General features: G+C 41.2%; 1 protein-coding gene across 5 annotated transcripts in view; it reads left to right on the top strand.

The window, feature by feature from the left end:
* Positions 1-26,695, top strand: part of SGK3 (serum/glucocorticoid regulated kinase family member 3) — a 62,183-nt gene that overhangs the window by 13,275 nt on the left and 22,213 nt on the right. For 2 of the 5 annotated variants that reach the window (XM_051609844.1, XM_051609846.1), the window contains exons 2-4: positions 18,138-18,342; positions 23,161-23,244; positions 24,695-24,767. In XM_051609844.1, coding sequence (XP_051465804.1) covers positions 18,265-18,342; positions 23,161-23,244; positions 24,695-24,767 — 235 coding nt within the window. In that variant the 5' untranslated portion in view covers positions 18,138-18,264. Of the gene's footprint in view, positions 1-11,012; positions 11,153-11,291; positions 11,816-18,137; positions 18,343-23,160; positions 23,245-24,694; positions 24,768-26,695 lie in introns of those variants that run through there. The other 3 variants (XM_051609848.1, XM_051609845.1, XM_051609847.1) reach the window with 3 other exon arrangements.

Below are 26,695 nucleotides of genomic sequence, written 5' to 3' on the forward strand. Positions count from 1 at the left end.
GGTTTTTTTCTCCTTACCCAATATCTGGGAATTTATTTCTTTCTTTCATCTGACTTCCTGCCAAATTTGTGATATAATCCCTGTCAACATACTACAGAAATAACCACAGACCAGCATCAGACCCATTTTTTTCTTCAGTAAAATGACTACCTAACTTTTCAGGGCAGATAATCTAGCAGTATTTGGAAACTCTTTTAAAATGTAAGACAAAACTTCCACAGTTTATGTGTTCAGAAGATACTGACAAGTATTACGTGAGATAACTCTTTGCTACTGTCTGATTTACTTTTCTCAGTAAATTTGGACCTTCCTAATATATGCGTGTGTGTGTATATATATGTACATATATAATTTTTTTCTCTTACAAAATAAAATATTTTTGTTTGTTTGTTTGTTTTGAGGGAGGTACTTGTAAAGGGGTGGGAGTTCTGCATGTTTTTTTCTCCTCTCCCTGGACACTATGGGAAATAATAACCTCTGCTTTCAACTTTCCTGGACATGCAATAAAACAAGACTTCATATTATCCCATGTAAATTAAATAACTAATTCTCATCTCTTCCCTTTTCCATACTTGCACAATTCTAGCATCCACACAGGTATAGTCTGACTCTGTAACTGTCCAGTATATTAATGCTTTCAAGCTTACTTTTACGTGAAATGCCCAAAGTGTCTCTCTAGCATTAGCTTATTGTTTTATTTGTTCTCTTCTTGTCTCCCTCCACCTCTGGTCCTTTTGTTAGTCTATAGAAACTCTACTGTCAGTCCAAGTGTTAAGCTGCTCTGGCTTGTGTGACTTGAGGCATCCTTTCAGTAAATCACATTTTAAAATGTGGTAGTAGTTTAACTGTTCAAGTTCACAATGAATGCAATGAAATGTACATGAAAAGCTTTATTCAGGAATTATGCATGTAGGAATGCTGGAGCCAGGTCTCAGCAGTATAAGCACCCATCTTGCTTGCTCTGACTTTAGAAGGATTAAGTAAAAAATGTTTTTGTCCTCAGTACTTAAGCATTTCTTTTCTCACAATTAGGCAGCATTCTCCTAAGAGTGAGAAATAAACAGTGCTTGTCTTTTCAGACACTTCTGAATCAATTGGTGGAGGCAGATGGGTGAAGGAATGAAAACACCTGTGATTACTCCAACTTTTATTTTAAGGGAGGTACACAGTGAGAGCTCCTTGGCCGGACATCTGCCCACCAGCCCAGGCTCCCTCGGGAGGTGACGGCAGCAGCAGCGCAGGCGTTCTCTGTGGCTCTGGTGTGTTGGCAGCAGTGTGTGGGTAGGCATAAATTGGTGGCAAAGAATTAAAATGAGCAGCGTAGGCCTGGGAGAGCCACAGTTATATAAAGGTGAACAATGGAACATTTCTGAAGTGGGTATTTTGAAGGGATGTTACCGCAACACTTTTTATATAAATGAAAGGTACATTTGAATCGGAAGCAGTTTGGTGTAGAAACCTGCTAGTGACTCATCCCAAACCTCAGGAGAAATAGAGCTGGTGTGGCACAGAGATATTTTTTTTTTATTTTTTGGTAACTGCTTCAGACTGAATGTAGATTTTCATCAGTTAATTCAAGAGTGGAAGATACTAAGACCTTCCTCCAACATCCCTCTTTCGAGCATCTGTTAGCGTGATGCGTATTTCAGTCTGGGTATCCTCATCACTGTTGCAATTGCATCCAAGCAGAGGGTGATCACGGGTTGTTTCCTCAACGTTGTACACATTCTACACAGCTCCCATATTTTACTGCCAATGCAGTAACAACATATTCACCAAGTGCTTCAGTTCATGAGATGTACGACATCTTGAGTTCTCATGGCTTTACAAAATTCTTTGTCTTCTTTCTAGAACAGAATTTTTTCTTTGTTGAATTTGAAGATTTATCAAACCATTTAATGAATCAGGTTGACACAAAGATTGCCATGTAATTAGAAAAACTTAGCATTTTGCTCTTGTGCTCTTACACATGCTTAAAATTGGGCTGTCATCTACAAAAATTAATTTGTACAACAAAGTTGCAGAAAACTGCAGTTGGAATAAGACGTATTCTTGATCTCATGCCTTATTAAAAAAAAACCAACAGAGTAGCTTGGAGTTGATGTGCAGGAACATTTTCATATGAAACATTTGACTAATTTGAACAATGACTGCAAAAAAGTACCAGTTTTTAAATAATCTGGTTCTTATTGTTCCTTTAGAACAGCTGTGTGTGTGATAACGTCTCCTTAGTATTCTTGCTCGATGCCATAACCTACAATATCTTTCCTTGTTCCCTGTGGTCCTTACCACCCAACACCATAAGAGCTAACATAAAAAAATTGCTGGCCTGAAAGATTAAATACTGTCATGTTCCTTTTTTTAAATTGCATAATAGAACAGTGCATTTTAGTTATTACTGAGATTAGAGGGATTTATTTAATTGTTGCTTATACTTCATACTCAGATTTACAGTATTCCATTAACTGGCTTTTGCTAAATTGCCATATTGTAAAAAGAGAGATACATTAAAAAAGATAGAGTTTCATAGAGTCCAAAAGTTGATCATCTGTCTTCTGTCCCTACTTGGTTTTGGACATCCTCTGTTGTGTTGGTTTTACCTGGTAAAGAGGACAGCATATATCTTTATATAAATCTGTTGCTGAAACTCACTTAATAGTGCAGACCCACATGCACACTTAAAACATTCACCCATAGTTCCCAGGACTCAAAATGGGAATATTTGTGCTTGGAGAACAAAAAACAGACTCACCAGACTCTGTAGTTGGTAGATAGAAATATGTCTTCTCTGTGGGTCAGGAATAGGCTGGGCATCTGGCAAACAGGGAGAAATGGCTAGATAAGCCAGTAAACAAAGTAAAGCAATCAAGTAATCAACTCATAACATCTCTGTCCTTTTTGGATTATGAGGTACAGCTTCTAGCTTTGGTAGTGGTTTTTTTTGTTTGTTTTTTTTTTTTTTTAATTGTGGCTACCATTTTTCTACTCCATGTTGGTGCATAACAATGTTGTGGTGGAATCTGTGTGTCTTTTGACATAAACAGTTTGTTAGAAGGACTAATGGAATAGCGAACACAAATCTGGTCTGTTCTTCAGATCTTCAGCTGCCCTTAGAATGGTGATATTTTGGAAAAAGGCTGTGAGCCTTTTAAGAGGGGGACACCCCCCCCAAACCCACACCCTTCTTTAGTTTCATTTGAATAGGATACAAGTAAATAGCTTGAAAATGCAGATATGGTTCTTGTATTTTTGCTCATCTCTACAATTTGAGGAAGAAGTCTTGATGTTCTGGGTAGACCCCACCTACATACACAACATTGTGTGCCAGAGCACTTGTTTACCAAAGCATGTTTGTTCACCGCAGTTTGCATTTGCAATTCTAGTAGAACGTGCTGTAGCTGGGATTCAGAAGGCTGAAGTAAGAAACATCCATACAGAATTACTACTTAGAGAACTTTTTTGTCTTTTATACTGAGCTTAGCTTTGGCATACCCTCATCCGCAAACTTCAGATCTCCTGCAAACTCATATACTTTACCTGTTTTATAGAACTGTATTTATAAAGTGAATTCCAAAGAGTCTTAATTAAGAGCAAAATATAAGCTTTGCAGTACTATTAGTTGGGAGGCTTTTTAGCAATTTATACGTTATGAGCTGTATTGGATAACTTAAGCTTCATAGTGCAATAATTTAGCAGTGTTTTATGCATGTCTGCTGAAACTAGTCCCGGATCATGTTAGCATATACCAAATAAGCTGTATAGCTGACATGTCAAGCACATATGTTGGGATGTAACTATAAAGCAGCCAGTTTACCTTTATCCATTTGTTATATATGTATTCACCCTTGTATAGCTTGTTGGTAAGTCAGGTCAAATTAACTTCTTTTTCCTCGTATTCCCATGTAAATCTTCTGTGCTTCCATGTAAGCAAGTCAAGGTGGCTTGAGGCAGTATTTACACTGTGCTTCTCAAAGATAAGAGAAAACTAAGGTAAACCAGGCTATCAGGAGTCTAGCGTTCGTACTATTATTCTGCTTCTGGTAGCTGAACTAGTTTGTGGAGATTTTGCTTGGGAACCTGCTCTGAACTGTACACTTGGAGAGAGTGAGGGGTAGGTGCAAAGCAGAGGTCTGAGCCCAGTGGGTTGTGAATACCTCTGTATATCCATGTGTCCTCGGTTAGTGGTGCTTCTCCTGCTGACATGGATGTAGTTGGACGATGTCTCCTGGTGGAACCCTGTCAGTTACTGCCCAAGGGAACAGGATGTAAACAGCACTTCACCATTCACTTTAAACACCTTACACAATCAGGAATTTTTAGAACTAATCTTATGTTCTTTGCCTTATAACAAAATAATACTGTTCAGCTTATCTTTACTGAAAAAAAGTACCCTCAAATGATTGATATTGTAATAATACATTTTGGTGTATGTATTTGGGAAATAAAGAACCTGAGGAGGATGACATGAGGAAAATAAAGATGCATCTATTTAAAATGTAGATATATCACTGCCTGATACGGCTTTTTGATCTTGAAATCCCATTATGCATTTATGCAGTTCCTACCAGAAGTTGCTTGCCTATATTAAATTACCCAGAGGGTTGTTATTTACAACAGTGTTGTGCAAAAGGTATGAATTTTCCTAGATACATTTATGAAAAGATAGAGAGGCTTCAAGTAATCACAAAATGTGAACAAGCAGAACTCTTGCATTAAGGGAAAAAAGGGTGACTCATGGCCATACTTGGCTTCATGTTTTCAGATTGTTTTCCATCTTTTTAAAGCTTAACAGTTATGACAGTAAATTTATTTTCCTGTGAGTTCTCTAATATTAATGTATGTGGATAAAATGTGAGACTGGTTTGATATGGATTATAGGTTCGTATCAAGCTCACGAGGGATGTCTGTGCTATGTCTGAGGTACATACAGCTTTTATACTGGAACAAACCTCTTAGGTTTGCTCCCCACCACCCATCAGCCCATTATGCTCTATTTGCTGTCTCCAGATCTTTATGGATATCTAATACTTCCCCACAATGAAGTGGTGGCCAGGTCCATAAACTCCCTTTTCTACAGGGTACTTGTCCATAGGTGGGGCTTGAAACAGATTTCTTCTCATTGTAAGAGACCATATGTGACATAACCAAACAGGAAGTATATGAAGTGCATCCAGAAGGCCTTGGCTTCTAAGAAAGCAGCTCAGAATATACAGATCCCTGTGTCTCGGGGAATGAAAACTCTTTAAAGTGGAGTAAAATTGAGAATATGAATGTTGCCTTTGTGATGCGAAAAAGAGGCATCCCTCAGCAAAGTCTCTGGTTCTGTGAGGAGTCAGGGCTATGCTTGGACTGAGATGGGATCTGCAAAACCTGACATATGTCTAATTTTCTCCAGAGATGCCTCCTCTTTTCCTCTCTCTTGAGCTGGTACCAGCACAGAACGTAACTGTATTTGTATGTGGAGCTCTGGACACCCAGCAGACAAGTGAGAATGGCCTTTCTTCCCCAGACTGCAGATGTTAATATGTCACGTATAGGTCTGTTCAGTGTTCAGAGTACAGCTACTGCTCCTAGGAAGGACCAGATAGATGGGCTGTAGTGTTAAACAGTGTACATGTCAACGCATTTAAGACAGAGGTGCCACCGAGCTCCTCCTTAGTGAGACTGTTCATGTGACCGAGAATATTTGCTGTTACTACAGTTAATCTTGCCCAGAGAAACTCTCAGCTGTTGGCATCATCCTCTCAGCATGTAAACGCACTGCTGAAGAGACCAAGAGCTCCATATATTTTTAACAACAAATCTGCAATTACTGTGAAGAGCACTGGCAGGGAATCTGAGTTTCATAAGTATGCATCAACATACTTGGCACACATGTACCCCTAGATAGGGATGAACTCACCTTTTTAATCTTTCAGCTTTACCTATTTTTCCTTAACTCCTTGTGACACTGTTGCTTTTGAAACAATGCTTGCTTGTGTACTTGTGTTCATCTTCAGTGTATGCTTCAGTTGATTTAAACCAGTTTTCTTCTTAGCTTCTGTGAAGGATTTCTTTGATGTGCTGCTGCTGTCATTTTTCTGGTCTATGTTATGCATACTCTGTGGTGTTTGAGAAATGATGCAATTTATTACAGTTTTTCCATAGTTTTCCTTTTTTTTATTTGCTGTGCTAAGTGCGAGTCCATGTTAGTGGTGTTGTAGGTCCTGTTTTTTATCTCCACCAGCCTTTGTGCTGCAGTACACTCTTCTTGTAAGATATGAATTATCTTCTTTGTGGCTGGAGTGCTGGAAAACTGTCAGTTCACTGTGAATGTTGTTCAGAGTTAGGAAGCTTCCTTTACTTGCCAAGTTCTCATGCTTTGTTAAGAGATAATACTGAATATTTCAGTCATACTTGTTGAGGTGGCTTGTGGTAGTTTTGGGTGGGTTGGTTGGTTTGTTTGGTAGAAGGGGTTGAAGTATATATTCAATATGAATCAATCTCTTAAGTATTCATTTCATTCCTTCAAACTGAAAGACTGTCTCTATAATCTGAAGACACTTTGTAGTTGATAAAGAGTACAAAAATAAAGTAGGGAAAAAACCTTTTCTCCTGCACAGCTCATGTAAGACTGAACCATTATTCATACTTCGCTAATAAGCACAGACATGCCACTATGAAAATTAATTAAGTGAAAGCTATTGATAGGCATACATGCTTTAAGTGTTACAAAACCAGCCTTGGTAAAGAACCCTTACCTGGTGACACTGTTGCTTGCACTTTGACATATAAATTATCTCCAGCTGATGTTTCTAACACAGTTTTAACTCCCTGGCTTTCAGCTTTCCACTTTCCTGCTAAGGGTCTTCTCTTTGATTTTGCCCTTGGTAGTCTGTGTTTTCTGGCAATCTCACATGTTCAGGGAGTGTATCAGAAGACTGTTTTCCCAGTACGTGACTTGGGTGTGATACTTTGCAGCGCTGAATGCCTGCTCCCAACAGGCCCATTCCAATTCTCTTCCAAGGACTGTTCCTAAGCAGGCAGTGGGGTGTGAACATGGATTCATTAGGTGTATCCAAACAAATGGCTTGGCCGTGGTGTAAGAGTAATTGATAGAAAAGGGAAGCTGCATATCTGTATTCATACATTTTATGGGGTCTTTGTGGCTGCCACAAGCCAGGGTGTTTGGCAATATTTGCCCTGAGTTTCTGTGCCTGCATCATTGTGAGGACTATTAATTGCAGCCTGAGGCTTTCCAAAGGGTGACATCCTCGGACGGCTCAGTACTGTGTGGGTGGATGCAACTTGCTTGGAGTTGGGTTCTTTGATTCAAGCAATTGGCACGTGCAAAGTTAACTACAATAGCCAGCGGTTGTTTCCTGAGTGAAGGCTAAGGTTAGGGCTTTATAGGCTAAAAATAACTATTTAAAAGAACACTTCATATCTATTGCAGGGTTTAAACAGACATGCTTTTGGTTTAACTGGAGTTGCTGGTTTGCGAGATATTGTAACAGAAGAGTTTTTGGTTCCAAACACCATCTCATCTGAGCGTGCAAACCTGATGACTCTGTTAATGGTCTGTTCTGGGGCAAGGAGGTTGCATTGTCCCTGGGCATAAGGAATAGGATAGAAAGCCTGGTGGTAGGCTATGATACTCTTTTGAAGATGCAGAAACTGAAAGCTGTGGTGTTGGTGTTTGAAACTGATGGTGAGGTAATGATTTAGAGGTGCTACTCAATTTACCCGTTGTATTTTAGCAGTAACTAACAATATGGACATAAGGTTGTCAAGTGTTTTGGGCTATGCTTGTGGTGTTGAATGTATACTAAAGTACCACAGAATGCACAAACAGAACAGTGTTCAATAGCGAAGTTCCTGGCTGCATTTAAACAAGTTGTCTGAATTCCTTCGTCTTTGTCTTACAACATTTTTTATACTGTATTTTTGTCGGTATAGTTCTTTTGACATTATAAAATTAGACTTTTGATCTTTGGTCAGGGACAAGGTTTTCCTACTAATTTAAGGACATTTTCAGTAAAACCTGCTTATACTGGGCCTGGAGAAACATGTCAGAGGTACTCTGCATTTTTGTGACCTCTTGCCTTTGCAGTAGGTTGAGATTTCATTTCTTCATTCTTCATTTCTTTTCTCTTTTTTTCTTCTTTTCCACCCCCACCACCCAGTGACTGGTATTCTTCAGCAAAGTCTTGAAGTAGCTGGAATGACAGCACAGTACATGGATTTGTAACATTCTTTAGAAGCAAAGTCCTGCAAAGCAGTGGAAGCAAAATTCTTTGTATGACTTGCCCAGGAAACATAAATGGGGAATGCAAGGGAGTTCCCGGGGACAAAAATGCCAGAGCGAATGCTGACCTTTAACTTCAGCTAAAGTGCAAGTTCTGTGTTTCTCTGTGTGCTGTGCAGTTAACCACCAGGTATCCACACTGACATTAGAATATTACCCTTTTAAAGCTCATCAAGCAAATCTATAATTACATTTTATTTGTTTCACAGTGTTTTGCATGTTATGATGCACTGGACAGATGAACATACTGTAGAATTCATTCAAGCAAGTTACAATTTCAGGATATGTGCCCTGTTGCTGCTCTCTTCATAAAGCTGACCACAGCTCCAGAACTGTGAGAGAAACTGTATAAAATTAACTGGTTGACAGCCCAGCCTTCAGGGAGTTTTTAACTGTGAGGAAGGACAAACAGCCAAAGGTTTAGGGTTTAGACTGTGTGGCCAGGTAGACAAATTATCTTTAGGCCACAGTCATCTGCTCTGCTTTCCTGGGTTGAGGCCCCTCTAGATACTGTAAATCAGTCCAGTGTCTCCATTCAGCTGATCTGCTGACAAGTGAATGATTAACTGAAAACTATCAAGCAGACAAAGATGAACACTGCTAAAGAACTGAAAGTAAAATAACTCTTGAATACAAATTACCTGATGACATTATTTGCCAATAAGTTATTCTAAGTGACTGAAGTTGGAAAAGCATTCTGCTCTGGGGTTCACAGTAAGAAGGACTAACAGATTTCCTTTAAAACCTCTCTACAAATGTAAGGCCTTGCCCGATCTGAACAAGAAAAAGTTGCTACGATGTAGAGTCTCTGGATCTAGCAGTGCCTACCCAAAAATACGAAACCCCAAAGTCAGGTTAGGGTGGGAAGATTCTCATTTCATCCTGTGCAGACTCTACTGAAAGGGAAGCTTATGATCCAGCTGACTTTCAGCTTGTGTGTAAACAGTTACAACATGCAGATCCAAACACTGACGTATTTTAAAGAATGCCAGCCTGCTTCTCTGGTTTGTTTTCGGAGAGTGCTTGGATGACTGTCAGTGTCTGACACATGAGTGGAGTATTATGCAGGAACACTTCTGCAGCAGGAGAGATGAGAAGCAGGATCTCCCGCATCACTACTTGCCAATACTTGCAACTGTTGAAATGAGCCCTGTCGTGTCTCGTCAGGCCCCAAACGAGTCGTGTGAAGACACGCTTGTAGACCATGGGGCTTCTCCGTAATCAATAGGGAAATTTCCTGATGAAAACCTGTGCAGCTTTGGCGGGCTTCTAGCTTTTACATCAGTTAAGACAGTGAAATGGGCTACAGTGTTTTCTCACTTGCTCATTCTTTATACAGCAGTTGAAACTCCAAGAACCATTTCAGCTATTTATATGGAGGAAGCTGAGATGGCACAAGCTATTACCTCATCCTGTGTTTGTGCATTAGATATTCTTTGCCTCTTAAGCCTTGTCTGAATGATGAACATACACGTTTAGCAGATCCTCAATAAACATGTGGTTTTAACCTCATGTGCTGGTCTGCTGTTAAACTGAATCCTCACTACCTCCTGGCTGTCCTGCTCCATTCAAGCGAGTTAAAAATAAAGCAGTAGTGATACTGCCATTGAAAGGGCCTTTTCCTGGAATTCTTATTTTTATAACAGTTTTATGGCATCAATCTGCTCAGGAAAAACTTCCCAAGTTACACTTTAAGATACCTAGTTGAATTTTAACTGGGGTACTGAAATCTACCCTCTAATTTTAGAGGGTGCAGTAGTTCCCTAAATAGCGCTAGACATTATACAAACCTGTCTCGTTTCTCCGTGTTATTCCTTCTGCTCGTTCAGAAGGGGGAGAGCTTCCATTACAGCAGCCGATTGGTTTAATGATGGCCTTGCCCGGGGGTTTTGTGTACCCCTGAACCGAAGAGTGAAAGCTGAATTACTGTTTTCACCAGAGGGGCAGGCTGGCCGCTGCCGATGCCCAGGCGTTTCTGCGGGCTGTGAGCCCCAGCTGGGAGCTGCCCGGCAGAGGCACCGACATCCCCCGGGGGCCGGGGCTGAAACCTGGCGGCGGGGGCGAGGAAAAGCGGGAACGTGCCGTTAAAAGTAAATTTAATTCATTAAAGATGGTGGTGGGAAACCTCTTCTCCAAGTCCCGACCTACAGCCTGGGGTCTTGGGGCCCCCCGGCGGGGCCCGGGGGTGGCGGCGGGGCCGCGGCTAAAGGCGGCGCCCGGCCGGGGGTCGCGGGGCTGGCGGGGCTGGGCGGGCAGGCGGGGCTGGCGGGGCGGGCAGCCGTGTCCGCGCCACGCCCGGGCCGCAGCCTGGCGCCGCGGGGGCGGAGGGGCGCGGGAGGGCGGCCGCTGCCGGGCTCTGGCCCCGCGGCCGTGGGTGGGCCGGGGCGGCTCACTCGCCTCCGGCCCCGCGCCCATTTTTCCCCTCGGGGGGGTTAACCGCGCGTTCACGCCCCTCCCGCGCCTCTCTCCCTCCGCAGCGGCGGCCGCACGTGCGGGGTGCGTGAGCGGGGGAGGGCGGCGCGCGGCTGTGGGCGCCGGGCGGAGGCGGGGTGCGGGGAGCGGGCGGTGCGGGGAGCGGGCGGTGCGGGTGGTGCTGGCCTCTGCTCCGCTCCCTCTTCCCCTCCGCGCCCCGCGGGGGAGCCGCCTCTCCTCGCCGTGGCGGCCGCGTGTGCGTTGCCCGGCGGGGCGGGCGCGGGGCGGCGGCAGGCGCGGAGGTGATGGCCGCGCGGGGGAGCGGAACCGGGAATCTTGAGACATCCGTGACTTCCTAGAAACCAGGGAGCCGAGGAGCTGGGGTGAAGGCGAACAGCTTGGCCTCGTTCCCGAGCCCTGAGGCGCAGCGCGGCCGTCTGGCTGGGGCGGTAGGTGGGTGCGGGTCCGTGCTCCCCGGTGCGGTGCTGCTGCGGCCGGCAAGGCGTTCGGCCGGGGCTGTGCCCGCCCGGGTGCGGGCTCCTCTTTCTCCGAGGGGTTTGCGGGCAGTAACGTAGCTGGAGTTTGGGAAGAGCGCAGCCAGCCTGGGGGAGAACACCCCTGAGGTCTTGTCCTGAAAGGCTGAGGCTTTTTAGGCGGTGGTGTCTTGCAGGGACTCAGGTTCCCTTGAGGAACTGAGTGCTGCGGAGGCTGCTTACACGGCAGTTGCATTAAGGCTGAAGCCGTTTTGACACCTTGTCTTTTTTAGTAACTGCGTGAGTTTTCCTCCTGTAGCAGCGCTGCAACGTGCATCTGTTTTGCTCCTAGACGCGCGGTCGTTTTGCAGTGTGGAATGTTCATTTCTTACTTGCTTTTTAAACTCAGGATGCGTTTTCGTGCTAGTACCGCCTTTAGTTTCAACACAGAGTCGCTTGAATGCCTGGATGGTTCTTCCACTTGGCTCTGAAGGCTTCTGTGAATATCGCTTGCTGCAGTATTCTTGTTAGAGAAGTTTTTCCTAACTCCTTTCAAACACACATGAAGAGTGTTTACGGGCTCACGCAGAACGAATCTTGCGTTTTTAAAGGCTGCTGTAATTGCATTTTGGGTTCTTTTAAGGTTAGTGGTTTTTCATTCTGAATGTTTAAATTTTGTTCCGATTTTGTGATTTTTATTGTTCTTCAGCCTTCACTTGCACATCAGTCCCTTCAATGACTGCAGTATGAACTAATGATTAAAAATGAAGGCGTGTATGGAGGAGTGTTTTCCTGACGCCTTTAAGGTATTTTTGATTTCGGGAAAAAATGTTACTAGCTTTTGGAAATCATTTTCAAAAATTCACTGTTAATGTTGTCAAGGTATTTTCCATGCATGGTATTTCTAATCAGTTCAAGCCAGAAAACGAACCTATTTCTTAAAAAAAATATTTGAAACACTGAGTTAGGGTTAAAAATACAGCATGTTTAAGCTGCTCATGCCAGGGAGAAGTACTGGTGGTTTTAACAACCTTGACTGTTTCAAAGCTGAAGGAGAGAGCTCAGTAGTGGTTGCATGATGATGATGAATTCTGTTAAAAACGCTTTTCAACCTTAATTCTCACTTTCAATTGTAAATTACAGCCTCACCACATCTGACATTATTGCACCAAATTTTGTTATGCATGCATAAACTGCTGTTTTCTGAATCCTTCTAGAAATGAAAATCCTTTGTGCAGTACTGAAGTATGTGAGAGGTCAATGTATGCTCTTACCTGGAGGAGATTGTAAGCTGTCCTTGAAGAGTGGATGTAAAATACTAGCTGTAGTTGCACTCATGTAACACAAGGAATCAAGTGCCTGGTGAACTGGGCATGAGATTTGGATATTGCTGCCAGCCTCTTTATCTTGCTTGCTTTTTATATTCCAAATATTAAGCTGTTACCTTCTTGTCCTGCAGCTCTGTGTTTCTAGACAGCCATGAATTCTGTAGAGCACAGACTTCAAAAAGTGTGGTTTCTGGATTGTGAGTTGTTACTTGGATTTACATGTTTCATTATTTCAAAATCCAGATATATTCTGTAGTTCTTTTGTAGTTCATAAAAATCTGGTAACTTTCTCCATGTTCAATGCATTAGCAATAACATCAGTCTTAAATAGATAAGAATTCTCCTGTGTTTATGTAGTGAAACAGGGAGAATAGTTGGTGAATTTTGAAAGTAATTTTAAAAAAATTAAAAATTCCAGTGTATCTGGAATTTAAATTTGGGGATCTCTTGCTTAATCTTCATCAAGAGGAGCAAAAATGCGGCTTGATTATTTGCTGTGTTCACTGAAGTCTGACTGCCCTCTTACGTAGCACTGACTATGTTGCAAGTGGCTGATACCAGCTGTTCCTAAGAACTCTTGAAAGTAGCTACAGCTTCTGATCTGTGCTATCCTTAGGCATCTACATTTAACTTTAATTGGACCTGGTGTGTAGGAGGGCTGAGGAAGCACGCCAAGAAATGTGCATGTAGCAAGTGTAATGTAAACTTGATTTTATTTTTTTTTTAATGTGCTCTATTGTTTGTCTAAGTTGCACTGGCTGAGGCACATAGTGACCTTTCCAGTTACTATGGGTACGGGCTAAAGATGAAATTATTGTGGACCTGTGTTCAGGATTAAAGGTTAGCTGCCTTTTATTGTCAGTATTGTTTTTTTCTGACCCATTTCATTATTTTGGATTTGCTTACCACAGCAAAGAACCTGTATTCTCTCGTTTAATAAACAGGAATGCAAATAGATGAAGTCCAAGCCATGAATCTTACTATATGCCAGTTAGAGTAATTTACTGGAGCTTATTTTTGGAGGTGGGGCAGAAGGGATGTTCTTGGGTGCAGTAGACTCATGGAAAGTAAATGTTTGCATGACTTGTCCTAAGTAAATTTGATAGAGAATAAAAAAAAATTTAAAAAGGTGTTACTTCTTTCTTTCTGTTGGTTTTTTCACTTTGCTTGCTATCCTTTTCCTAGAAAGAATCGGTTGAGTTGGACTTTGCCCACATTGCTGCAGAGCAGTGGTTTGCTTTCCATAGTGATGCTACTAGAAATTTAAAAAATGCAAAGTGATGGGTGTGTAAACAGGGAGCAGGTTTTTTTGCTTTATACCAGTAGCTGAATTCTCAGTTCTCCTCTCAAATTGTTAAGAAGGGAGAGTGGAGATAGGCGAAGAATTGGCCAGAGAGTATTTTGTTCAGTGTTCTCCCTTTCCTTCAGCTGGAGTATTTCTAGAGGTCTACAGTGGTGTTCAGTGTTTTTGTACTCAAAATAACATGTATGTGGTATTTTAAAGGATGGCCTGTGTGAAACCTGTGTTCTAGTTTTTCAGCAGCTTCTGACCATCCATCTCTCTTAACAGATCAGTGATTTGTGTTTTGCTTTTGACTCTTTCTGAAGCACGTGTCTTCTACAGTCCCTGGCACTGCTCATCCTGTATTTCTGTTGCATTGGATTCAGAATATCCCATTTCTTGTGTGTCAGCTGCTTGTCTGGTAGCAAAAGAGTGGGACTCTCGTTTCATCATACAGCAGTTGAGAAAAGGTTGACTTTCTGGGCTTTCTCAAAGATTGTGTAATGTTGAGTTGTTATCAGGATATTTGTTGAGAAGACTGAGGAAGCAATGAAAAGTATGCCAAAGATGATACTTTCTCTAAGAGGAAATTGAGTAATGCTTATAGTGAATAATATGTCTCCTGTATCTTCCTCTCTGTATATGCAGGTTCCTTCTGTTACTGGAATCACACTCAGGTGGGATTTTCAGCAGCTGGTTTTATTGGTGACTCAGTCCTAGAGTAAGTCTTTGTTAGGTGAATGATTAGTGTACGGGGAAATGCATTTTCTATTCCAATAGATGAGTACGGATCATGGTGATTGTTCCAAGCGTGCTTGTGGAGAGAGTGTGTTTTAGGTTTTTTTGACTATTCTTGACTCTGCTTCCCTTGTATTACTCAGAGTTGGAATGAGTACGATAGCTGATTTGCACTGACCTTAAAGGCATTTAAGGCAATTTAGCTACAGCTGAAGAGGCAACAGGTGAGTGCATAGCTTCCTAATCTAGTTTTGAACATCATAAACATCAAGAAGAAGGGTCTTTGGTTATACAATGGTGTTGTCTTCATGACACTATCATTCAAAAAAGAAAATGTTTCAGTACAGAATAAAGCAATCTGATTAAGCTTCAGAAACCTTTCCTAATACAGTTTGAGCCTAGCTTATGTAGAAAGGAGTGAAAAGAGGTTGCCACGTACCACTAAACTACATGTTTGCCTATTTCATGTAGCTATTATGAGCTTGCACAAATACTTAATGGTAAGGCATTCAGAAAATTCTTCATTTGTTCTGTTACTGCCGTGCTCTTACTTCACCAAAGGCAAGGGTCATCCTGAAATTTGACATTGTTGTGGCTTCCTGCAGGAAATGGGGAAAATACTGCTTGCTTTTTGACAATCACAATGGAGAAAATGGACAATGTAGCTGTTGATAGGCTTGAAACATTGCCAGGAGGACGCAGGACTGTTCTCCTCTCATGCCTTTATCTGTGCCTACCACCATTCCAGGCCTAGATACTGTAGCAAATTAAAAATGTTAGCTGTTTCTGGACAGCACTGGTCTCAGTCTTGTGTTACCTATGTGGTTCCTCACTAGTGCTGAAGTATGATTTAGAGGTATTTATTTTGCTACCTGTTTTTCTAAAGTTCCTTCTCCTTTGTGCCTGATATCAAAGTTGAAGCAAGGTGATACTTGTTCTTTGTTATGGGAAAAGATGTGACCAGAGGCAGAGACTTCTCAATTGCCAGTGTCTGTTAAATTCACTGGCAAACCTCGAGACACTGCAGGCTGCATTATTGAAACTATGGATGAAAATGTGTCTCTACTGTTTGTTCTGTTATTACTTCATGTAGTTACCACAGCACTAGTGGTTTTACCTGTTAGTAAAACTACAGCTGAGTTCTTAAACTGTAGCATGGCAAAGATCAAGGCCAATCTATCCCTATTTCTACAGTCAGACCTACAGTTCAGTGAAGAGCTCTCAAGAGCTGACAGACTCATGACAGAAATTGGATGAAAACTCTGATGCTCTGGGGCTAAGTGGCAAATTGATAATGCGTTTCTTCCACTTTTGTCAGTTCTGCTTTGTGTTGGAGACCCAGGTGCAACTCAAAGGAGATGCCTTGGGGAAAGAAATTAATTACAGCCACTGATCTTCCAGGCAGGTTCAAGAAAGAGATACCAACAACACAGTGTCAGCTTCTCAGATGATTTATTCTTCCCACTAAGATGAGTAAAATCTTCCTGAATTAATCTGGGAGACATTTCCTCCTTTTGTTTTTTGTATAACTTTGAACTTCAGGTCTGGAATAAAGCTCAGTCTTCCAAATGATATTCTTTGGATTACAGCTTTTAATACATAGTGCTGTATTGGTATTTAAAACTGTGACACTCAAAAGATGAAAAGGTTGAGAGAAGCACAGCCTATATTGTGAGAATTAGTGCAAGCATGTTAGGAACCTTTGTAATGAATGTCAGTTTACAAGAAGAGAAAGACAGTTAGTGATATTAGTCAGGGAGCACCTCATCCATTTTAAAGCTTTACTTGTTTTTCTGTGACTTGTGTTCAGTTCCTGGCACTGGACCTGAAGTGGCTAAAGTTTGACATAAGTGCTTAGTGAAGTCTAAGCTTGGTGAAACACTGAAAGTGGTGCCTGTGGACTATTTGAGTGGACCTCCTATGATAGAGATGAGCACAAGTTAACCTTTACTTCTTAATTTTAGTGTGTGGCAATGGGTGAAAAACAGTCTTAAACAGTATATAATTGTGGAAAACGGGAACTGTGCCTTGTTGTAATAAGGCTTTTAGCAGTGGCTTGCCAGAGGAAGAGACAAGCCAATTCGAAACTCAGGGTCCGTGTAACTGGCTTGATGAGCTGTGTTATAGTCAAATAGAGGCAGGGGTGAAGCTTAACCCTCATTAACCCTATAATTACCTCATCTGTGAAGTAGGAAGCAATGGAATTAAGATGACACAGATGTAACTAAAAATAATTCTCTGAATATCTTACAGTATGGAGATCTATCACTTAGTTGTGATTACAGTGGTCTCAAATGTTCCTTTTTGTTTAAAGTCACTAGATCTTTGAAAATTACCTGATTTTAAATGACTACAGGAGAAATAATAACATGGAGTTTGAACCAGAGAGATGATCTGGCTTTTGAGAACAAGAAAAATAGTCAGCTGAGCAGCTGAGACTAGTTGGGTATCAAGAACAAATCTTTGCTGGATTCCGGGGGCTTTGGACTTCGTGCCAGCATAAATATGGGAGTCTCTCTAATACCATAATTGCATTGGATTAGTTTGTGCTTTTGGAAATTTATTGCATGAAATACGCAGTTCACTTTTATGCTTCCTTATTTTAAGAAAATAAGGAGTTAAATGGTGAACTGGGTGTTAGTTTTTCCTCTTGGTGTTTTGAAGAGAACTGAGGTCTCTCAAAAAAACGTTTCTCGTGTTTATAAATTGTTCAGACACACACTGTTCTGAGAGCTGAGCTGCATTCACACTTTAGATGGCTGTGCAGGCCTGAAGAGCGAGTGGAAGCTATGTAGCATTAATTTTTGGCTTCTCTTGGGCAGAGCTGAAATTCCTGTAGTTTGCAGTGAGGTCCAGTGAACAATTGCCTTGTGCCCAAGGCAGGTGTGGAGAATACTGTCCTTCAGTTAGTGAAGAGGCATCTAGTTAATTCTAAGCTCTCTGCCTTTTTGATGGCTTTAACCTCTCTCTTGTCTTGTGCCCTTCTCAAGTTCGGCAAGGAAGCTAACTGTGCTACTGAATGGAATGCATGACCTTACTGTTCTGCTAAACACGAAGCATGCCAAGTATGGGGTAAAAGGGGGCAGAGACACACGATGTTACCTGTGTCCCTCTCCAAATTTCACATGAAATTTTTTTTTTCTCTCATTGTCTTTCATCTTTGATGTGATAGTTAAATACACTCAGCATGTTCTGACAAATCTGAAATGCCCTCTGATATAGTCTCATGCCATTGAAAACCTTTGTTTTTGAAATAAACTGTTCTGAATGTACATTAGTGGCTTTTCTCAGATGTCTTATACCAGGTTGTCATCTTCAACTATTCCTCTGTGCTTTATCTTTGTTCCTTCAGAGTATTATCTGTACGGCCCCAAGTCTATGTCCAGTATGTCTACAGACCTTCTTGATTTTTTGGGTGCACTTGTGTCTTTACGAGTGACTTCAGTGAAACAACATAGGACCATGAGCATGAAACAGTTGGCAAAAATATAATTATTACGGCTCCGTATGTGCGTAGTGAAGTTTATTTCCTACGAGGGAAAGTTCTTGTCACACAGGTTTTAGCACTGTGAGTTAAGTGCTCCTGTACTTAATTTTCCTTCTGTGTTCACTTTAAGATTACATGATGGAATTCACGTTTTCTGAAGAAAAGCTGCATATCGTGGATCAATACCGTTGAAGATACCTTCTGATTGCAACCCCTGAAGCAGGGTCCTGTAACAAATTTGTCAAAAAACACATACAATGGATCTCAAAGAAAGCTGCCCGAGTGTTAGCATTCCCAGCTCTGATGAACACAGAGAGAAGAAAAAAAGATTTACTGTAAGTATGTAAGAGTGTAAGCACTGTAGGAAATACATAGGCTGTTAGTGCCTGGAAGTGCTAGTGTCTTTTCTTGTTTGGTTTTTTTTAACTAGTAAGCTTGCTATTATTTTCAACAGGTTTATGGAAATCTGTTCACTTGCTCTTGTGAACAGTGGCCATAGTCCAGTGTAAGAAGTTATCACTGTTTTACAGTGTTTTAATTGTTACTTTCTGCAAAATTACAGATTTCTGGTAAATAGCAGCGTTTTCGCGTAGAAAATACACAAAAGCGTCCAAATGCAGGGATAACATTTTTGTACCAAATCAGGGTAAGATTTGGAATAATTTTTTACAAAAATACTTATTTTGTGAAGAAGTGTGGTTTTGGTTATTTTGTTTTGTTTTCTTAACTGGCTGTTTTTTTCATAGATATCTTGCAATACTTATGTTTTTTTGTGTAAAAGCAAAAAATGATAGAAAATGTTGAATTTTTGGAAGACCTTTTTTCTGTCTTCCTTCCTGTTTTCTGATGCTGATGCCTATGAGTCTCTTCCTATCCTGTTCCCATTTCCACTCCTTGTCATTCCCCTCCCTCTTCCTTGTTGGCCTTCCAATTTGACTTGCTTTCTGTAAGTAAAGTCTTCCCTTTCTGCGGGAAAACTTTTTTGTGTTACATACTGAAAAACAGTGTGGTATGGAGTTTTGTTTTGCCTATGTGTGTGCTAGGATATAAAGACAGCATCACAGTACTTCCTTTAAAAAGCTCAAATTAATTCATTGCTCTTGTGCAACTTCCTCTAAGCTTTTTTTTAAAATTTATTTAGTGACTTAGTCACTCTTCAGTTGTGGAATGCAAGCACCCTTAGGTTGAATTGCTGTCTGAAGAGTGAAATAAAACAAAGATTTACTTTAAGTTAGATATCTGTCTTTCCTCTTCCCTTCCTCAGAAAAGAACAATGCTATTTGATTCTACAAGTGTGTCAGAATGTGATTTGAGGAAGGAGTGTGTTGGTGAAGGGAACAAGTAAAAGAGAACTTTACTAGTACTCTAAACTTGTGCATGCATGTGAAACTCAAGTGAGCAGGAGAAACCTTGTAAAAGTCTAAACTTGAGCAAAACAGGTTTCTTTTATTGCATCACTGCTGGCAGTCCTCCGATTAAAGTGGGCCGATGCGGTACCTTTGTGGTACATACCAGTGTTGTTATTTCCAGTTCACGTTGCCTAAAGGTCTGTGTGACAACCTTAGCAACTTAAAGACACTTCCTTTGGGTGTGTGCTTTTAGAAAACTGTAAAAGCAAGAGTAGGAAACCAGAAAATGGGGAGGGGAGCAGGGAAGGAATCCGACCCAGCTTGCACTGTGTGGAGGTACAGTTTGTCTCAGCAGCTTCTGCTTTCTGCGTCAATTAGCAGCTTGACGAGAACTGCTTTTCACAACTAAGCTTTTGAGCATTATCACATATATTTTAGGGTTTGATAAGAAAAGCGAAGGTCACCCTAAACTTCATGGTAGGAACTGTGAATTCCAGCATGTGTCTGTTGGTGCTTTTTACTGTGTCTCCTCTTTGTAGCTGTGTTGTAATGGCTGGAGTGTCTCAGTACTGCTTTTGGAGGGGAGTGAGAGGGGCAGACAGTTCTTAACAAATTTGTGGTAGGTATAGCTATTTCTGATTGGATTGTTAATACCATTTCCATAAAAAAGCAATTAAAACCTTAGGGTGAAAGAAAACATTGAAGTGATAAAGGCTAGGAAAAAATTCAGGTGACTGTGTAATCTTCACCTGTCACTTACAGTATATATCACTTCTGCTTCTGAGAGTATTCTAGAATCTTACTGGTCTGAATAGAAACTGAATTCAGCTCGTACCTTACAGTGGCTCACTTAATGCTGGCATGGAAACAAGACAAGTATGTGCAACTTCGCTTTTATTAGCTCTTCTTTTTCCCCTCACACTTGCTCTGATAAAGCATTTTAAAAAACAATCTTGTCTTTATGCAGTTCTCATTCTGATAAATGACTCAAGTGTTTTAAATTTGGTTTTGGAAATGAACTCTTCATTCCTCTTAAGCTTTTCATAACCATTTATTGAATATTTTGTTTTTCTTTAATACTGCATGCATTTGATATATTTACTACCAATGCCCCATCCCTGGAAGTGTTCAAGGCCAGGTTGGATGGGGCTCTGAGCAACCTGGTCTAGTGGGAGGTGTCCCTGTCCATGCAGGGGGTTTGATCTAGATGATCTTTGAGATCCGTTCCAACCCAAACAATTCTATTCTGTGAATATATGTTTCTTGACTAATAATTTTGTGTTTGAATTTTTCAGGCATTCTGACAAGGAAGCTTTTTTACTTCCACTTAATTTGTGGTAATGAGCCTCCATTCATATCCACTCTACTGTCCTGCCTTTTTTTCTGGATTCAGCATTGAGTTTCTTCATAAAAAGAGCAAAATGCTTGCTTTGGGCCATATCTAGGATATATTAATTGTAGCTCTGTCCTTGCTGTATAGTGGGAGTACTTTATTTTGTCTGTTTTGCCAAAGAGGTTTGTTTTGGATTTCTTGCTTTCAACCCTGTGCTGTTTGATTTCTGAGGCTTAATTTCTCTTCTGACCTGTTGTATTGTCTCCCCTTGCCCTCCAGTTGTATACAGGCTTATTAAGAAATCTCTTTCAGTAGTGCTGGTTGTCTGATTAAATCAGGAAACTTTCTCTTACACTTGTGATGTACCTGTAAATAGTAATCCCCAGCCCTGTGTAAATTGTGGAGTTTTTTTTTTAATTTTGTTGACGTTTAATAGTTTCCTTATTTTCTCAGTGCTTGCTCTCCTGAAATTGGAAAGCAGCCTACCTTTTTACTTAGATTGGTTTAATACAAATTTAACACTTAATTGAATACAAATTATTAATAATTTAATACAAATAATTCATTTAATACAAACTTAATCCAGAAGTGTGAGCTATGAAAACAGAGTTGAAGCCTTTTAATTTCAGTGACTTCTTTCATGAAGAAATCTATCATGTCCAGAAATAGCTGAATGCTGTCATATCTGTATCTGGGAAGATAGTTTACCGTGATTATTGTAATTTTTTTCAGGAATTCTGTTTCTTTACTTCCTTTTCCCTTTCTCAAAGCTTTGCATTATTTATCCATGCATTGTAAGCTGTGGATGCAGCTATTTTTTAGCTATTTTTTAGAAGTTTACTAAGACTATTTTTTGTTCAGGAGTAATGAGATTTGAAAGTTACTAAGTGAGGCTAGATTCTTCCCCCCAGCCTTTCTAGAAACAGGCATTGCACATCTCTCTAAACAATTTCATAGACATAGCTGGTGGTAGTAATACAGCCCAAAGACATGTCCTGATTTTGGATTTTACAACATTCTTTGTAGGGTTTTTTTTAGGCACTCTCAAAAATGTGGACTGGGTTATTGTTCTACAGCCAGCAACTCCAAGAACAAAGCTCTTCTAATTTTGTGGTTGAGTATCATCTTGTATCCTAAGTTATGCTCACCTGTGCACTTTGCCCTGCTAATTTATGTTGTTGTCCATAGCCTGCTTCTTAAGTTTGTCAGCATTGATCTGCCGTGCAGCCATAGGACGTGAAGATGTTGCGTGTTTGAGCATTATTTGCAGGATTCAACTGCTCTGTAAGATACCTAATTCAGGAGGACAGTACTTAAGTCTTTTGCAGTGGAAGTTTTTGCTGTTTACAGTGTAGTGAGGCTCTAGAAGGTGTGTGGCTAGGTTTCATGTTAATGCTTGTTTAGCAGTCTGAGGGAAAGCTGTTTTCTAAGTAGAGTCTTATCAGAATCCTACGGGATGCTTCTGCCCATCCTCTTGTGTTCCCCAGGAAAGACAGAGCATCTTATTTGAGCAGTTAATGCAGCATATATGCAAATCTCAAACTAAGGAACTGATGGTGGTGGCTGCCTCTTCCATTAACAGAGTTAAAAAGAGAGATGAGCTGCTGGTGCAGGACAGAAGGGGGGACTGGGGCATTGGTCCAGTTTTCTACATCAGGAATTAGAAGCCCCCTGCACTCATTTCCTTGCTGTGCCTATCCTCTTCCTGAAGGAATAGCCAAGCTTCTTCTGGAAGTACGAGAAAGTGGAAAAAGAGAGGTCAACTAATTGCATAAGAGACAAGATAAGTCCACTGAACGCTCAGCTGTCAACCAGATTTATGAAGCCAGGGATTGACAATCTGGCTAGTTACTGGAGTCCTCTGCTGCCATGGGATTTGAAGGGCAAGAACTGTGCAGCAGGTTCCAGCTGTGCCTCCCTTTGTCCCAGTGCAGCGTGTTTTGTAACCTCTGTTCAAGCCACAGCAGCGTTCTTTCCCCCCTGAGCATTTGTGTCAGCTGCCAGGATCCTGACTACAGGATCTGTTCAAGATGTTACGAGGAACAGTTATCTTTATAACTGCCTTCAGTATGTGCTTTCTCTTTAGGTTTTGGTGAAGGCATTCTTCAGTATTTAAATGCTTTACTTCCTTAATACTAGTCTCCATTTTGGCTTACAAAATTGTTAACAAAATTCATAGCAGATTTTTGTAGACTGCTATCTGATGGCCACGTATTCTTGTTGGATATGAACAAAGTTATGAAACTCCATTAAATCCACTTAAACACTAGGTAAGCAAAAACTTATTCTGTAGAATACCAGGCTCTTCTAATTGTTCTTTAAGTCTGTGACAGCTGTAAGAAACATGTAACTTAACAAATATGTTTACACAATACATTTAACAACCTGTGCTTATTTCCACCACAGGATTAAACCTGGGAGGTTTTATTAAACTTTGCTGTTGGCAATAACTTTTTTTTTTGTTATTATAGGTTTACAAAGTCTTGGTCTCAGTTGGCAGGAATGAATGGTTTGTCTTCAGACGGTATGCAGAGTTTGATAAACTCTACAATACGGTAAGTAAAAGGCAAACTATGTTAAATCCAAGCCAAAATAGCACAGCATAACACTTGTTTGCAGCTTTATGATTTGAGTTAATTCCCTCAATGAGGAACTTGAGTCAATATCTAATAACCATAGGAGCCTTTTTAAAGTAAATGACAGGGTGGGTTTTTTAAACTTCAGTATGTTTGAATTTCAAACTCAAAATCCACTTATTTCTCACCTTTTTTAGTTGTTGCTTGGGATCCCAGTGTAATGAAATTTCCAGTTTACTGATTATCAGAGCAGCTGAAATGTGCGTTTGTTTGTGATGGTAAACATCACTGCAAAACTGAAAACATCTAGATAGATAAATGCTCTTAAAATAAGTATTTGAAGCACTGAAAACAGTGAGCAAATCCTTGTTTCTTAATATGAATTTTCTGGTGCGTCTGTCATGGCAATTGCTGCCTGCTGTTTTCTAGCCATATTTTGTGGCAGTGATAAAAAAAAAAATGGGTGTCTTCAGTGACTAGATCTGGATTTCTCAGGTTCATTGTTAGAAGAGGATCGTGCCTGTTTTACATAGTGGGCAAGCAGGGCAAATACGTGCTCAAACGTGCAATCTGTTATGTGTCCTGTGTCTGGACTTTTTTCCAGTTCTTCATGTTTAAAACCCACAATTTTTGCTTTCAAAATGAAGAAGTAATTCCTTTGTGATACACACAAGAAAAAGTTACTAGCTACTTATCTGTGCCTCCATTTCCCCTCTAGTAGCTCTATGAGAAGTAGCCAGGCTTTTTTCTCTGTTCTGCCTCATTGGACATGGGTTTCTGTGTGACAGTGGTACACGACAGCAGGCAGTGAGCTTGGAGCTGTCTTGAAAGGCCCAGGCTGAAGTCAGCCAGATGCTCCATGCTATGCTTTGTGTCTTGGGATAGACTTGGAAGTGGTGTGAGAATACCCCCTTTTCCATACCTGCAGCGTGCGTGTTGGTGATGCTGTTCCTTTTCCACATCCTCTTGCTGTTCAGATTAGCATTGCTCTGCTGAAGTTGGTTCAGCACTCATCTTTCTAATGTGTGTAGAGGTGTAAGTCCTGGGCAAGCATAACCATTTAGTCCGGTTTCTGTTTGGTGTAATTTGTACAGTACATCAAGAAGAACTTGTTGCTAACTGGTAGATGTTTCCAAGGAAAGAATTGGCAGCTTACTGTATTAGAAAACTACTCTCTTAAAGAGGATAAGAGTAAGATTGTTTTTGCTGGAGCTCTTTAAGATGGAGCAAATGTAATCAACTCTTTGGATCATGACAAGGTTGGTTTTTTTTAATAAACTCAGTGCCATTGTATATTGTCTTCTGGTCGGTTTATCAAGTGTAGAATTTAATCAGATTATCAAATGCAGTGTTGTAAAACAAACAGTGCAATTATCTCTAGGTACTTAAATGTCTAAGCACAATTCAACTGTTTTTGTTTTGGTTTCAGCTAAAGAAGCAATTTCCCACCATGAGCCTGAAGATTCCAGCTAAAAGAATATTTGGAGATAATTTTGATCCCGGTAAGTTATCATCTTATTATTCATTTTGTCATTTTCTTTATGTGAAAATTGATGCACTCCAGCCTACAAGACACTAGTTTAGATGAGTTTTGCACCAGCCCTCAAAACAGTGACTAATCCAAAGTTAAGTCATTCTTCAGTCAGAACAGGAACTAGTGTAGGTAGGGATTCTACCTTGTGATCTTCAATGAAGTATTGCTCAGTGGCCCATTGCCTCTTGCACTGAAGGCTATAGCTCCTCCCAACCCTCCCATATTCAGGATTGTGAGAGGTTTTGATCTATCAAGTGTGATCTCTCTTCTATAAATGTGAAAGCCAAACCCCAAACTCTTCTAAATGTTTGCGTAGTGAATTTTAAACTTCCCGTATGTGACTTTTTTCACCACTGAGAAATGAAATAACTAAAACAATCTTCTAAGGTTTTTCAATTCTTTGTGTTTAAATGTTCTTCCTTCTACAACTGAGATGAAAATTAATCTCTTCCAAAAAGCCTGTCTGGTATAAACATAATGTGATCCAATTAGCAGTGATAGGTCCTAAGTAAGCTTGCTATGTCCCCATGGAATACTAATCATAGCATGGTTTGGGTTGGAAGGGACCTTAAAGATCATCTAGTTCCAACCCCCTTGCCATAGGCAGGGACACCTTTCACTAGACTGGGTTACTCAAAGCCCCATCCAGCCTGACCTTGAACCCTTCCAGGGAGGGGGCATCCACAACTTCCCTGGGCAACCTATGCCAGTATCTCACCACCCTCACAGTGAAGAATTTCTTCCTAATATCTAATCTAAATTTACCCTCTTTCAGCTCAAAACAGTTCCGTCTCCCCATCCTATCATTAAATGCCCTTGTAAAGAGTTCCTCCCCAGCTTTCCTGTAGCCCTTTCAGGTACTGGAAGGCTGCTCTGAGGTCTCCCTGGAGCCTTTCCTTCTCCAGGCTGAACAGCCCCAACTCTCTCAGCCTGTCTTCATAGGAGGGGTGCTCCAGCCCTTTGATCATCTTGGTGGCCCTCTTCTGGTCTTGCTCCAACAGCTCCATGTTCTCTTTATGTTGGGGGGCCCAGAACTGGACACAGTATTGCAGGTGGGGTCTCAAGAGAGTGGAAGAGAGGGGCAGAATCACCTCCCTTGACCTGCTGGCCACACTTCTTTTGATGCAGCCCAGGACATAGTTGGCTTTCTGGGCTGCAAGTGCACATTGTTGGCTCATGTTGACCTTTTCATTAACCAGCATCTCCAAGTCCTTCTCCTTGAGGCTGTTCTCAATCCATTCTCCGTTAAACCTGTATTTGTGCTTGGGATTACCCTGACTCAGGTGCAGGACCTTGCAGATGGCCTTACTGAATTTCCTGAGGTTGGCATGGGCCCACCTCTCAAGCCTGTCCCAGTCCCTCTGGATGGCGTCCCTTCCCTCCAGCGTGCCAGCACACCACACAGCTTGGTGTCGTTGGAAAATCTACTGAGGATGCACTCAATCCTTACGTCCGTGTCACTGACAAAGATGGTAAACAGCACTGGTCCCAGTACCAGCCCCTGAGGGACAGCACTCATTGCTGATCTCCACTTGGACATGGAGCCATCGACTACAACTCTTTGAGTGTGACCATTTAGCTAAGTCCTTATCCACCAAGCAGTCCATCTGTCAAGTCCATGCCTGTTGAATTTAGAGACAACAATGTTGTTTGGGACAATGTCAGATGTGTTGCTTAAGTCCAGGTAGATGACACTGGTTGCTCGTCCCTTATCCACCAACTTCATTGTAGAAGGCCACTAAATTTGTCAGGCAGGATTTGCCCCTAGTGAAGCCATGTTGGCTGTCACTGATCCCCTCCTTATTCATGTGCCTTGGCATAGATTCCAGGAGGATCTGCTCCATAATCTTGCCAGGCACAGAGGTGATCCTGTAGCTCCCTGGATCTTCCTTTTTT

The sequence above is a fragment of the Apus apus genome, chromosome 2 (assembly GCF_020740795.1).
Source record: "Apus apus isolate bApuApu2 chromosome 2, bApuApu2.pri.cur, whole genome shotgun sequence".
Lineage (NCBI taxonomy): Eukaryota > Metazoa > Chordata > Aves > Apodiformes > Apodidae > Apus > Apus apus.